Consider the following 15,085-nt stretch of genomic DNA (forward strand, 5'->3'; position numbering starts at 1 on the left):
GGACCGACTGGTACGCTGATACCGCTGAGCAGCAGCCAGAGCGTTATCAGCCCCCAGGGGGACACGGTTGGATGGCTCAAACACATCCCGCCCGCCGCCGTTGGGGGCTCTCTGCCCTTTTCCCCAACGGTGCGCGCGGGCTACGGCCCGGCCCTCACCTGCGGCCGTGACCCGCCCCCGGCACGGCTTTATTTTGTGTCGCGAAGGGCAAAGACACCCAAAGACACACCGGGGGCACGGCAGACGGTGAGCCCCCCGGAGGCGGCGGGCGACTCACGGGCGGGGCCACGCCCTCGGCTGCCCCTCCCAGGGGAAGGAGGCCGGGCCCCGGGGACATTTTGTGGCGTGCCGTACCCGCCGGGGGCCGGGCACCCGCGGAGGGCGGGGCGGGGCGGGGCGGGCCCGGCGCGGAGCCGGCGGGGCACGGCGGGTGTGCTCAGCTTGGGGGAGCGGCGACGGCGCTGGCAGCAGGTTCCCGTGCCGGGCAAGAGCAGATGGCGGCCCTGTTCGTCCTCTACCTGCCCCTGCTGCCGGGGCTGGCCGGCGCCTTCAACCTGGACACGGACAACGTGATCAGCTGGAGCGGGGAGACGGGCAGCCTCTTCGGCTTCTCCCTGGCCATGCACCGGCAGCTGCAGCCGCAGGAGAAACGGCTGTAAGTGCACCGCGCCCCGCCCGGCCCCGTCCCGGGCCGCCTGCGGGACCCTCCTACCTTGCACCGCCGGGAAACTTCCCGCGGCGGCGGGCCGGGGTCGCCAGCCCCCTCGGGGTGTCGGCCTGCGGCGGGAGCGGGGCCGGGCGGCGGGGGCCCTCGGAGGGATGGGGCAGCACCTGCCGCGGGGCGCTGCGGAGCCGGGGCAGCGCGGAGCGGCGGGGGCGTGCGGCGGAGCGAGGGGCCGCCCCCGCGCCCCGATGGCCTGTGGGGAGCTGGGGCTAGAAAGGGGAAGCGAGGGACAGCCGCCGCTGGGAGCCCTTCCCGCCGCAGCGCTCTCCTGCGCGGGCCGCGCCGGGAGGCTGCAGCCCGGGGCAGCCGTGATCTGCTCCGCCAGAGCCTGCCCAGCCTCTTGGGTTTGTTCTCCCTGTGCGTACCCGGCCTCGGGTAACCTCGGGTAACTCCCTGCCCGGGAGTGCGGATGAGAGGTGATACAAAGAAGTCAGGGAAACTGAGTCGGTGCTAGCGGCATATGCGTGAAACTTCTTTTGGGAAATTACAAAGGCAGAATAAGGCTCCTGTGTACATCTTCAGCATCTTTGCTGCTTTGTGTCCATAGCAGAGCAGTGCTGGACCCCACCCTATCCAGTAGTGCTGGATGGAGTGTGAGTGTAAAGTATTGTTAAATAAATGCCCCTTCCCCAAATACTTAGTTTTACTTCAAGGCAGGATACGCCCATTATCCATATAGAGTTAATGGGAGAAGGAAGCTGGAGAGAGATAATATTCTTCATAAAGTTAGGTGGTAAATTGAAAAATCCTGTGGGCTCATTTTGCTCACACTTCCATTCTTGTGGGATTTCATAAAAATTACAGTGTGTGGAGGAGTATAAATCACATACACCCACATTTCATCTTCCATCTAGCAGATAAAATGACCCGTAGCATCCTGAGGAATGAAATGCAAATCTGTGAGCTCCTTTCCAGAAGCCTTTATCTTAATTCTTGACAGGATTACTCTTGCATTGGTCTCATTTTAGTACTACTAAGAAAGCAGTGCCTGAAGTTTCTTAGTCTCCTGTTGTATTGTCAGTACTGGCAGAATGAGTGTGTAGGAATATGCAGAGACAGCCAATTACTGGGAAGAAAGAAACAGCAGAAACACAAGGACAGTCACAGTATTCAAGCTAGTATGTACTATTTGGCTGAAATGCCTCAGAGATTATTGGTATGAAAGTTCTGTATTGTATGTCTAGTAAGTGCTTCCTCAGGCAATCCAATGTGGCAAAAGAGCAAAGCCAGATGCTATCTGCCTTGACATGACTTTTTGAATCCAGGCTTTCATGAGAACCAAGGGTCTCCATTAGAGACAAAACCAGACTAGACAAACTGTGTTTTACGGTGACATGCACTTCTGAGTATGAGGTGTTTTGGCCGTTTTTCAAATCCATGAGTTTTAGCATAAAGCATTGGAGTACTACCCTGGGTAGCTGCTGGGTAGCATGCTTGGAATGAAACCTTTTATGTCAGACAGGCATGTGGTAGTCACTTTGAATACAATTTGTCTGCCTGTAAGAGTAATAGTGTGTGGCTTTAAGAGAATAAGACATTAAATATGCTGAGCTGTAACTATCTTTCTTGGGGACTGAGCTGTGTTTAACTCACTTTGTGTGAGTTCTGTCTTATGAAACAGGAGTTTTGGTGGGCTGTCTTGAAGAGAAGCCTTCCATATTAGTCTGCATTTTTATATCAGATAAAAATGAGCTAGGTTGAACCTATGGATTTGTGTGGTCTTTTCCATGGAAACTGCATGCAATTTCTAGATTGATTGACTCTTCATTGATGGAACAAATGGTATCTGCTGTCCAGATACTTGGGGAAGGTAGAAAGTTATGGGAGCAGAGTATGTTCAGGTCATACTGAAGTCTACTGCTGAGAAACAAGTATGTCTAATGCCTGCATGCTGCCTGTTACCTGTAACAGCAGGAATCAGGGGTGCATTACCTCTGCATTCCCAGTTGCATTTTGGTCTGTGTCTTTCCTGTGCTGCAAAAGTGGATTTATGTACAGCTATCTCCTAGTCAGATAGAAGTATTTATTTTACCCCTTCTTCTTGAATGGATGCTAGTTTCAAAACTCAGTTGTATTTAGAGTGTGAACGTTAAGTAGTTTCCAAAAGTACATGAACTCCAATTTGACACTGAAACGTAATTAAAAGTGATGCTTGGTTTCTCATCTGGCAGGGACCCTCATTTCAAAGAAACCTGCTGGCTTGAGCACCCTTCTACCCCTCTGGTTTTACAAAATTAGAAACGTTGTTTCTGTAGACATGTGCAAGATCAGTCCATCTTTGGGAAAACAAGAAAATGAGAGAAGTTGAAATACATTGGTTCTATTCAAGGGCTAGTGGCTTGGAGCAAGGCTTGGTAAAACAAACGAAATGATGTGTAATTCTTCTCTTACCTCACTTAAGCATTTGTTAAGTGAAATGGTTCCCTCTTCCTCACACCGTATAATTCAGTGTTAATCATTACAACAATCCTCTGTAAAGATGAGGGTGGAGAATATCTAGGAAGTGTGACAAATAGAGGTACAGCTGAAATAGCCTTTGATTAAACATGGTATTTGCTTTTGATCATCTTTTTTTCTTAGTCACAGGATACTGAGGATTGCATATTAGCTTTGAATGGCAATCGTAATTTATTATTGTTAGCTACAAATGCCATGTTTGCTAATGAGGAGTTACTTAACTCTCAACATTGTGAACAGATGACTGTTCAATTGCTTTGACATTAGTTGTAAATGGTACTGAGTATAAAGCAATGGACTAGTAACAAGATTTTGGTTTTGAGTATCTTCAGGTTAGAAGACTTGGAAGGTTTGTCAGATGGAGAGGAGAAAAACTTTAGTTTGTGGTGACTGAAAGTGGACTGCTAATGGTACGTGGGTGTGAAAGACAGCTGAACGTAAACTTTATGTGCACTGAGGAACATTAATGTTGGAGGTACCAAGGCAGCCTCCCCGAATTTGCGTGTATGGTGCTGGTTCATTGTCAAGCACAGTGAGTCAGGCAGCAGAAAAGGATGATGGAGCTCTAAAGGAGTTATTGCCCTGTGTAAGCTTGTTCTGTTTGTAATCTGTTAGTACGATGAAAGGGAGTTCTGGTTCTGGAAGGGGGTAGTGGCACAACAGCAGTGCATTTCATCTGCAGACTGGAAGAAGGTTTGTAACTTAGAGGGCTCTGAGACTCGGGGACAGCATAGCTATGGGAGTAACATGGTTAAAAGGTAAGTAGTCCTGTAATGAAAATGTGAGTGTATCCAGCATCTCTAGATGGAGACTGCTCTGATTATATATGTATTAGCTACTATATGTTATAAATGTGTTACTATTATAATAAAAATATAATTACTAGCTACTCACTATATATGTAGTGCGTGTAGTCATATATATGTAATTTTATAGAATATGTAGAGATACAGTCTGTATGTATGCATACTCCATGTAAGATGTCCAGCAAGTCCATTCCAGTTTGGTTGTAATTCACAATGATTTAAGCATCTTGAGTTAAAACACAAGCATCAAGAATATCTAAATTTGTATATTCCTTTCATAGAATCACGGAATCCTAGAATCACTTGGGTTGGGAAAGACCCTTAAGATCAGTTCAGCTGTAAACCTAACACCCATTAGCCAGTTTTTATTTGTAGTTTAGAATGATAGAATCACAAAATATCCTGAGTTGCAAGGGACCCACAAGGATTTACTTGCAAGTATTTCTGATATTATTTTCAGTAGAAGTATGGAGCTGAATTCAGGTAGACTTCTTGTTATTGTGTAAGGCAAAAAAGGGAAGACACTGTAGTTACCAACATGCAGGATTTTCCCCCCAGCTGAAAATCTGTGGATAGGCACTTTATGTCAAGACTGCACTGATCATCACCAGCCTAGAAATAGCAGTGTCTTATTGAAATTTTCACTTGTCACAGGTTTTGCTGATACTGCATGTCTCTACTGTGAGCTGTTATATCAATACATAACAGTTGCCTTAGGTCAGCAGGACTGCTGACATTGCTGTACTGCTGCAGTGCATCCTCAGTGGTGTTTAGCCAATACTTTTGTGTTCTATGAGGGCTTGGGCTCAGAGACACTTCGCTCTGGCAGCAAAGAGCTGGATTATGCTGGTCTGCAGTAGAAGATGACAATTTCTGCTTCCAGAGGTGGTGTAGTGTAATTCAGACTTCGAGTGAACTGAATTAATAACAATGCATGTTTACACCTTCAGGTTTAAAAGCTATAATAGTGATGGTCTTTAGTTAGTGCTTCTGTCAATTAAAAAAGAAAGGATTTATAATCAATTTCCTTTTTTTTTTAGGCTATGATTTTACTGTGTCACTGCACCTAGTATTTTCTTTTCTTGAGCGTCTCTCTGTTTTTGTCTATGCAAACTATTCTTGGATAACCTGCTTAGTATACTTATTTGCTTTCTTAGTTTGTGATAGTAGAGGAGTTTGTCTGTGGTCAAGAGAGATGTCCTGTGGCGAAGGTCAGGATCAAATGAAGTTGGGAAGGAGGAGGGAGGAGTAGGTGAAGAGTTTTCTTGTAGTGTTAAGGGACAGATTTTTAAGGAAGATCCATCATGGTAATATCATGGGTGAAAGAAGTGAGATGATGAATTTATGTTGCATAAGGGTTGTGTAGTTGTTACAGGAGGAGCAAACTACAGAAGGCTGGCTTTTTCCCAGGACTGATTTTGAGTTGTGTTCTTGGTTATCGGTGGCAGAAGCCGGACAGGTAGGTTGGCTTTGCATAAATGGTTTTTTCATAAGGCCTAACAAGCAGAGAAGAGTGATTACTGATTAATTTTTTTCTGTCTGATTAATCCACCAAATAAATGAAATCAGCATGTTGGATTGCCTGGCATATTACAGCAGTAAATTGTTCACCAGTCAGCATGGGCCATTCTTTTTTCCTCTGTTAAAGTCCACCCACATGTACCAGAGCAACTGTAAGTTTTGTAAGGAATGCATTCTGGTAAATTCTCATTGGAGATACCTTATTTATTTTGAAAGAACTGCTGTTTAAAATCAGCTGTTGCTTAAATGTTTCAGAACCAGCCTGGGTCTAGATTAATCAGTCTATCCATAACTGCAAAAATGCCACATTTTGAGGACATATTCTGTGGAAAGGACAAGACTGAGACTAGGCTATTGGGCAAATGTCAGTTTAAGAGCAAGTAAGTAAAAATCTGTATTAGTGAATGAGCAGATGGTTGTCTGTACTGTGAAACATTAGCTGGAAGATTAACACCTTATAGTGGTATTTAGCAAGGGTAGGTAACAGCACGGGAATATTTGATGAAAGAACGATACAGAGTAGTCTGGAAAACATGGAGTAATTTGTTTATTAGCACTGAATATTTTTGATTGCAATATACATAAGCAAGTTGCTGCTTTAAAAGTAATGGGAGAAGAATATAGGTTAGAAAAACAAACATGAATGTGGAAAAAAGGTTTTACTTCCATTTTTAAGGGAATCATTCTACATGTTAAAAAAAAAAGAACTATACCATAGGTTAATAAATCTCCTTTTGCAGCTCTAGCATAAAACATATCATATTCCTGTTAAAATGTACTTCCCTTGGTTTAACGTATTGTGACTATCACGTTTTCTAAGATGATTTTGAGAATTCCATAGCAGTTACTTTGGAAAAGAGAATTGCAATTATGTTGGTTTAGCTTAAAGGACAGGCTGTGTGTATTCTGCTGTGAGGTACCTGAGAGAGATTTTTGTATCAAAATAACAGTGAAAGGCAAAAGGTGCAGCTTCTTGCATTGTGATTTTTGAAGCATTTACTAGTATGCATTGATCATTTTTGGATCTGTTGGAGCAGTGGCTATTTTTCTTGTTTCCTTTAGTTCCTTTTGAACTGCATCTAAAAATAGGTAATTTCCTAATGTTGATTTCCTTTAAGGTGTTGAGCTCTAATGTGTGTGAGGATGTTCAGACTGTGTTTGGGAGGGAGAAGGTCCACTGAATCAAGGAAAAAAGAAGAGGAGGGGTGTATGGGATGGGCCCTGGCAAGATTCCATTTACAGCATAAAAATGTACTCTAGTCCCTCAAGGTAACATGGACAGATCTTGCACTGGATTTCACTGCCAGCTAGCGAGCTTCTAGGGTAGTTCTTAGCTGTATTCCTTGCATTTATTTTCTACTTTCAAGGACTTTGGAGATCGTCTGAGAAATAGGGAACAGCAGATAGGAATGATCAGCATTGTTGAGTTTGCTGATAGCTAGTGTCCACAGGAATGGCAGAATTTTGGTAGACTGAATGTTACTTCCTTTTTAGTGAAGATGACATTTTTTTGCAACGGAGCTATATGTGCTTACTCTGTGCCTGTTTCATCTATCATTGTTACCTTTCTCAAAAATAGGTCTATAAAATACATCTTTAAAAAACAGAGAATTGTAAATATGCTGGGAACAACTCACTCCTGTATTGCCCAGAGTTGTTTGCTCAGCAGCACATGCATGGGTCAAAGATCTGAGGGAAATGCATGTTTATCCTGGAAGTGGTCAAAAGTGGCAACCAGCTGTTGCAGATAGCAAGGACACCATCCCCATGTGAGGCTGAATTTTTTGTGTCCTTTTCTTATTGCTCTTTTCACAATACTTTGCTTAGGGAACTATGAAGATTGGTTGGCCTTGCACTTTGTCATCAGTGCAGCTGAAGCTGCATAGTGGTTCAATCTGCTGGCTCTTAGACATTAATGATCTCTAGCAGAGTGTGTGAAAAGACATTTTAATTGTCCATCTTTGTGTAGTGTTAAAAAACCCTCAAGTGTAAATTACATTTTCTTGGCCAAAGATGCTGAAATAAATTTGATATTTTTTTTTCTTATACAGCAAACTCCTGTAGCTGCTACTATGCCATACTATATGGTGTAATTTTGCAAGTCTCTGTAATCTTTTTATCCACTCAATTTTTCTGCTGGAGAAATATTTGATAATTATGTAGTGTGGTCCCAGAATATTGCTGAAGATGTAAGTTTCTTCTCTTTCCAGCCAAGCTGTGCTCCTGCATATAGTGGAAGAATACTTTTGTTGTCAGATCAGATCCAGTCCTAGAAATAGCTGCAATACCGTTTCCACAACTTGCAGATTACAGGAACATAGGGTGTTAAAAATGCCTGAAAACAACTAATTAATTCTAGATTCTGCTCAAGTGAGAATGTGGGGAGTGGCAAAAGAAAAAAATGTATGTATGAGGGGATGCATGTAAAAACTAAGTATGTGTGCATGTGGAGGAGTAGCAGTATACAGAGTAAGAGAATGCAGTGGATTTCTTGGCATAGTCTCAAACATAAGTTATTTTGCAAAAAATCTTGTTTTTAAAGCTGGTTGAAATTCCCAGTTTGTACATTCCTATTCATAATAAAAAATAATGATTTCTTCTTCCACAGATGTGTATATAGAGCAGTTTCTTGTGAATGTATGATTTAATTCTGTTGATCTGTTTGATTAGTGTTTGAGTATCTGCATGGAACATAAAAGAAGGGCTCTTTAAGCATCCCAGATGCACAGGCATTTGTATGACCTGTTTCTCCTAGGAAAGTACCTTATTGTAGTGATGTTCTTCCAAGTGATGAGTGCCTGTGTTTTCAGTTAATTTGAAGGCATGAGGGCATAATGCGTCATGTACCCGGTGACACATGTGCTTTTGTCATTAAGTTCATGGCTTGAAGAAAAGTCTTACTCGAACTGTGGATCCTATTATAGGCATTTATCCCAGGGCTATGATGGCTTTAAGACTGAAGGAATAATTTGAACTGTGCTCTAGCATGCAAGTACCTTCAGGCTGTTGAAGTGTGTGTTTGATGGCTGTTCTTGTACTTGTTCTCTATAGCTCTTATTAGGGATTATATATCAGGAAGGTCCACGCTTTTTCTACACGTGCAGAGTTCTTCAGCCCGCTCCCACAGGGTACTTTTCTGTAGTCCATGGGCTTAGGTTGGCAGCTGGGCAGGGCACAGCTTAGCTCAAGGGTGCCAGTGTTGGTCTGGTGTGGGTGAGCTTCCCCCTGGGGTGCTGCTTGGTATGTTTTAACTAAATGTGATGAACTTCTGTTGAGACCATGAATCAGCCAGAATTTATGTGGTTGTAGATCTAGTGCAGGAAGTTTCTACCTGTCTTGGTATTCCCCCTACAATTCAGAGGAGATGGTGGTAAGTCTGGAAAAGGAGGAGCAGGGGTGATCTCATAGATGGATGTATGAGTGAAGGAACTATGGCTTCTGTCAGCATGGGGAGCAGTTGCTCTTCAACTTCTGCAGGGCTGTATTAGTTGCTGTAGTGTGTTATATTGCCCATTGATTCTACAGTAAAATGTCCATCCCTCTTGCTGTACTTCTTTCATGCCTTTTAATAGTTTAATTATGGTGATAAATGAAACTGATGTATTTCATTCTGTGAAGGAAATAGAGGAATGACATTTCAACCCAAATATTTGTTCTGTGCTGAATTAGAACTACTATAATTTTTTTTTAAATGGCTTTCAAAACATAGAACAGTATAAGCCTGTTAAGGTTGTTACTTCTCAAACAAGCAGTGCCTTCAAATACTGACTGGGCACACTGCTTTCAGACTTTTTCCCCCCCCCAAAAAAAGAAAGTCTGAGCAACTGTTTCCATATTTTCATTGCTTTCATGTTTGTTTTCTGAAACATGTGCTTAATATATGATGTGGTGCTGCTTTAATTTTTAATGAACTTTATATGGAGATGCCATGTGCAGTGGGGATGCAAAGATGAGTCCTGCAAATGTGAAGAAGTTTAAATGAATTCTGGGGTTTTCTATGGCATGAATGACCCGCAGCCCAGGTGCAGGAGACAGTAATTCCTAATTTCTGTTACACACTTGTTTACTGTGCCTGTGGAGTGAGCCATGTCCACAAGACACTGATCACAGCACAGACTGGCCACGTTATATAGCAGCTTCTTCTGCAGGGCCTGTTCTGGTGCAGAGCAGGGGCTGCACTGGATGAGGCAATGGCCAGGAAGGGCCCTGCTGTGTGGGCGCTGTTGGCAGCAGAGCAAGATTGCAGTGGTGGGGCAGTGGGGGCGGACGGTTCACTCTCTCTGTGCTTGTAGGTAGCTGGGGACTGCAGGGTCACCCCTGCTTCTTTGCTGCACTTGTCCTTGCTTGCTTCTCCTGCTGCTGTCAGGACCTGTAGCTTAGTGCATCTGAAGTGCAGAGTAGCTGGGTTGTGCCCAGCTGGCCGTGGTGGGACTCCCATAGTTCAGTCCTTCCAGTGCAGACAAGGTGACTATGGGGCTGAGCTAGAAGTGCCAGGACTTTGGCTCCCAAGTTAGTTTCTTGAAATGGTGCACTTCTCACTTCTTGAGTTAAACTGCATGTTATTGTAAGAGGATTTTATGTAGTACCAGGTACTGCCATGTTAGAAAACCTGAGTGAAAATCCTTTTAACATGATTTCTTCCATAATTTTATCATAAATTAATTATAAAACTGTCTAATACATATTTTACAGCACCAGTTCGTAATCAGGTCTGTTCCTGGCACAGGTGTTCTTCCCTTTGAATCTGAAAAATGCAGAGATTGTAAGGGAGAAATTAAACCTGTAAGCAGTGTACATGTTGCACTTGCTATTTGACAGTATGAAAACTATGAGGTATCTTCTGATTAAAGCCAGAGAGTGGTGTCTGAAATGGAAAACTGGATTTTGAAATACAAATTTGGAGCAGACTGTACCATTTCTTCTAAGAAAAATGCTTTGTACCAATGGAAATGAGATCTGCAAAACCTGTTTCAAATCTAGACAGGCTGGGCTCTGGACTGTGATGGGAAAGTGTTTGTTTTTCCACGTGACTTTGAGAAAGTCAATAAAAAGTGGCCTTTCCAGAACAACAGGTATCTTTGTAGTTCCAGTTTTGCTTTGTAGTAGCTTGCCCCAGTCCTTGTGCTGCTTTTGGCGTCTTTTTCCAGCCTCTATCATAATCTGTTTCCTAAAAAAGGCTGAAGAAATAAAATGAAAATTGCAATCCTTCAAGTGCCAAGCCTCCAGGCAACAGAGATTAATGATGTACTTGGCCACGGCTTTGCACTGTTAGTTCAAAAACGTAGCTATGGAGTAGCAGATCAGGAGAATATTCAGTCACTTAAAACAGCTGTTAAGAACATACTGACCATGATGGGTGTCTCTGTAAAAAGCATCACAAACAAGTTCCCTGCTGACACAGTTACTGGTTGTATTTTGCTGGGGAGGGTTTTTTTTTTTGAGGAGCCCAGTCCCATAGTTCAGCTCCACTTCCTATTAGCAGCCTGAGTGTGTGAAGAGACAACCCCTCTGTGCTAATTAGTCTGTGGTGCTCTTGTCCTGTGACTTGTTTTTGTTGTGGAATGCCAAATCCAAGCACAAAGCAGGGGTGGTGCCACCAATATTCACACACAGTCTGTCCCACTGACCAGCTTCAGTTATGTTGAAATATTGTGGTGGTTAAATGCATCTGTCTTCTGTGTTTGTTAATTTTAAAAACAGTTGAGACCATATTAGTGCAGAGGACTGAAAATATAGCTCAGGTGGAGGGCTGTAGATGCCCACATTGTGATCAGGGGTCTCTGCCAGGAGGTTTTAAACATTTGATAGATGACTTGTGACTGGTGATTTTGTAGTAGAATTTAATCTGAGTTAGAGCTAGTTACTCTGTTTTCTTCATTTCCCAAGAAGGCACTGGAACTGGGAGAATGAAAGGATGCCGGACTCTTAACTGTCCATTCAGGGGTGAGACGTTTCATGGCTTTTAGCTTTGTCAGTTTCCAAATTTGCCCCCCTTGTGGAGACTTTCTGAAAACATAATGAAGTGCAAAGTCTGCAGCGGCAGCATTGTTACCTGAGAACAGCAACATTAAATTGGACACTTGTGCTCAATGAAGCCTGCAAAATTGGAAATTACTTACACCAGTGATTACTTTATTTCGCCTGTATGCGGAAATGTTTAATGGTTTCTGACCCAGGAAACACTACCATGATTTCTTCTCCAGTCTATTAAGGCTCAGAGCAGGCACTACTGATGTGTTGCTTTTACTTCTAAAGAGAGGCTGGCAAAGATGTTGTACCTTGTTTGGGTAGGAGATGCCATGGAAAAGGAAAGAATTTAAGGAATGAAGAAAACTTTGGGAGATAGAAGAGTATCTGAGTTTGGTGCAGACTATGGTATTTTTTTGTATTTGCTTAAATCAAAATGTAATTTACTCCATGGAAGCCTCTTACTTTGATGAACTGGATTTACTCTAAAAAACATAGATGATCTTCTCCCTACTTTTACTTGATTTCTTTTGATTAAGTGTTTATTCCAAAACAGAACTGTAATGAATTACTGATAATTTTTCTTCTCTGGAGTATGTTGCAAAAATCGTATGTTACCCTTGGACAGTTCCAGGCTGTAAGTGAAGAAAAGAATTTCACTGTGGAGTGAGGGAATACTTCCAGGAGCTTGGAGGTTTTCTGGATTTCTTTTGATACGGTTTTCTCATCTTAACTTTGACTTTCCTTTTGGAAGTGAGCAAGATTGTTTCATGAGCAGTATTGGAGGGAGTTCACATAGCTGTGAGCAGACACCACTCCTAGTTCTCACTGTTGTTTTCATTAGCTGAGAAGGAGCCACAGCCACCTACTAAACATTTCAAAAATTGCCAATTGAAGCAGGGAGGGTTTTAAATCTGAACCCTACTGCTTAATATTCTGTAATATATGTTGAAATGGAAAGCTTGTGTATTTTACTTTGGATTTTAACAACTCTTTTGGGCCACATCTGATTAAATGAAGTTACACCCTTTCTTCTTGATGTTCATGTAACTGTTCTTGCTGAATACTGGTTGTTGGAAGCATAAAATGGTGAAAAAAATGCGAAGCTCAATAGGCCATGGTTCCTCTAGGTGCAAGTGTGGAAATCAGATGGAGGTCTTGTGGTTTCTGTTGCCGTGGCATTGGAGGTGGCAATGTCAAGTGAGGCATAGGCCACGTGGTCTCGTTCTTCTACCTGATACCCAGAAATGTTTTGTACAAACCAAGAACACTTCCTGCCAAGATGTATTCTGCAAACCTGCCCACAAAGAACAGAAGATTTGACTGCAGTCCTACCCACAGTGCTTTGCACAATGATAGTGAATACGGCATAAAAGTACCCCACTTCTGCATCCAACCGGGGGATGAGAATTTGAGCGAACTTGCAGGAACAGACAGACAGGTTCATCCTCCTTGCCCTCCCCAGAAGGGGCACTGTTTGGTAAGCCTTGTGTCCTCAGCTATGCTGTGTGTTGACCTGGGACGTTAAGCTTGTGATTGCAATGGCACTGTTAGTGCTGTATGTAACTGCTCTGCAGTTAATGCATTCTCACCCTCAGTCCAGAGGAACGCTGTATGTTGCATTCAATAATTCGTGCTGTTTGTGAATACGACTGTGTCTTGGGGTGACTTCATGATGTGTATCCCCTGTCGCTGCTCTATGCCCAGAAATTAACTTTGTGCCTTTCTGTGCCTTTAAACTGAGCCTGAGAGGGGGGAGAGGGAAAAAAAAACGAGCAAACTTTCAAAGCAGCTTGTTCAAGGACACCGATATACACAGACTCCCCTGCTTCTAACAGCAGCAAGAGCAGAGGAAGCACCCTGCTTGCTTTCCAGCCAGCTTTTGGCTCTTTTTCTCCGGAGAGAGATGGAGGGTTGAACTTTGTTTTCCTGGGACTTCGTTTTTTTTTTCCCTTCTTCTCTTCTGGACCGTTTCAACATCAGAACACACTGGGAGAATTTTCTACTGAGGTGGAGGCCCTGGAGGTGGGCCCACGACCCAGCTCCGAGGAGGAGGAGAGAGACCACACCTACAGAAGGACTCTGGAATCTTCCCAGGTTTCTCTCCACAGCGAGAGGTTTTATTGTTTAGCATTATTACCCTTTTCCTGTGTGTTTGTTAAATAAATAGTTTTTATCTCTTTCACTTTCCTCTGAGGAAAATTTGTTTTTTTCCCGAACCTGGTGGGGTAGGGCTGGTTGTAACCTGCCTTCTGCCAGAGGATATTTTCCTCCAGGTTTGTCCAAACCGGCACAGACTGGCTCTTCTAAATGCAACCAGACCTACAGTTTATAGACTGTTTGTGTATCTGGAATTGGACCTATAGTTATGTTTTTGCAACACTGGTCCACAGCAGTTGACAAACTGAGGCCTGGTGCCTACCTGAATGTGGGCAGTGAGTTCTCACCTTTTGCTTCTTGGAAATATGTGAGTTTATGAAGCTTGTTTTCTACACACACTTATCCAAAGGTCTGCTCCAGATGCAGATAAAGCCAGTAAGATGCCCTGATATCTTTTCTGAGACTTGAGTAGTGCTTGGCATAACTAGTGAAATGGAGTTTTTCTTGCCTCAGCTGTTGTGTTCGCAATGTCGCACCGCAGCAAGGTAGGGTGGGTGTAGCTGTGCCATAGGGTTCCACGGAGGGATGTGGTGTTGTGCTGGTCCCTGTCTTGAGAGCATGGGACAGCTCTCCTTGTTGTGTTCCAGCTGTGCCTTGCACATGCAGGTACAGCTGGGGTCACTGGTGTCTGTGCAGGGCAGGAACCATCCACCTGAGCCAAAACTGCACCTCAGTAAGGTCAATTAGCTTAAACGTTGTTATATGCCAATCCTGGAGCTCTAATTTTAGGGGAGTATCTTAAATTTGGCTGTGAATCTGGGGCTGTAAGGGAGTAAATCTGTCCCTGTAAACCAGCAGATACTCGTAACTGGCAGTGGGACTTCAGTCATTATTATGTATCTTCAAGAAGTAATTAAGAGAAATCAGTAAATAAAATAATTCTAGTTGATACAGCAACTGGATGGGTTCATTTGGTTTAAAATTAGAATTTTAGTTTGAAAATGGAAGACATGTATTGTAATTATAACTAGAGCTAAAAAACATTGTAGTTTTATGCCAGGGTATGAGAGAATTCAGATTTTTTTTTTCCCAACACCGTCACTTGATAGATGCTTCTTTTAAATTAAATTCTATTAATAGTTCATTATGTTACATTTCTGTAGATTAACACCTGTGCAGTCTGACTGGCCCAGGGAAAACCCTGTTAGGTTATAGTATATATCGAAGCAAGATGTATGGGGAAAATCAGGATTCAAGTAGTTAGAGGAATCTGTTTCTGTAATTTACAGGAGGAATAGCAATACTACTTTTGTCTGACGTTGGACTCATGGTAAACATTAGATATTAAGTTGTCATAAGTCAATAAAAAGCTAAGTCTCTGACAGAAACTGATGCTCAGAGATGTTTATGTTCAGTATACTGTATGGCTGAACTTCTGTTCTCTGTAGAGTAACAAGGCAAACCTGGCATGGGATAGAAAAATCAGTAAAATTGTCTGCATGCTGGAGTC

At 43.1% G+C, this 15,085-nt stretch overlaps 1 protein-coding gene across 3 annotated transcripts in view; it reads left to right on the plus strand.

Annotated features, from left to right (window-relative positions):
- Positions 1–416: 416 nt before the first annotated feature.
- Positions 417–15,085, plus strand: part of ITGA6 (integrin subunit alpha 6) — a 43,090-nt gene continuing 28,421 nt past the window's right edge. For 2 of the 3 annotated variants that reach the window (XM_039555446.1, XM_039555445.1), the window contains exon 1: positions 417–655. In XM_039555446.1, the coding sequence (XP_039411380.1) occupies positions 495–655 (161 nt within the window). In that variant the 5' untranslated portion in view covers positions 417–494. Of the gene's footprint in view, positions 656–13,574; positions 13,593–15,085 lie in introns of those variants that run through there. The other variant, XM_019290462.1, reaches the window with a different exon arrangement.

Source organism: Corvus cornix, chromosome 7 (genome assembly GCF_000738735.6).
Source record: "Corvus cornix cornix isolate S_Up_H32 chromosome 7, ASM73873v5, whole genome shotgun sequence".
NCBI classification, from domain to species: domain Eukaryota; kingdom Metazoa; phylum Chordata; class Aves; order Passeriformes; family Corvidae; genus Corvus; species Corvus cornix.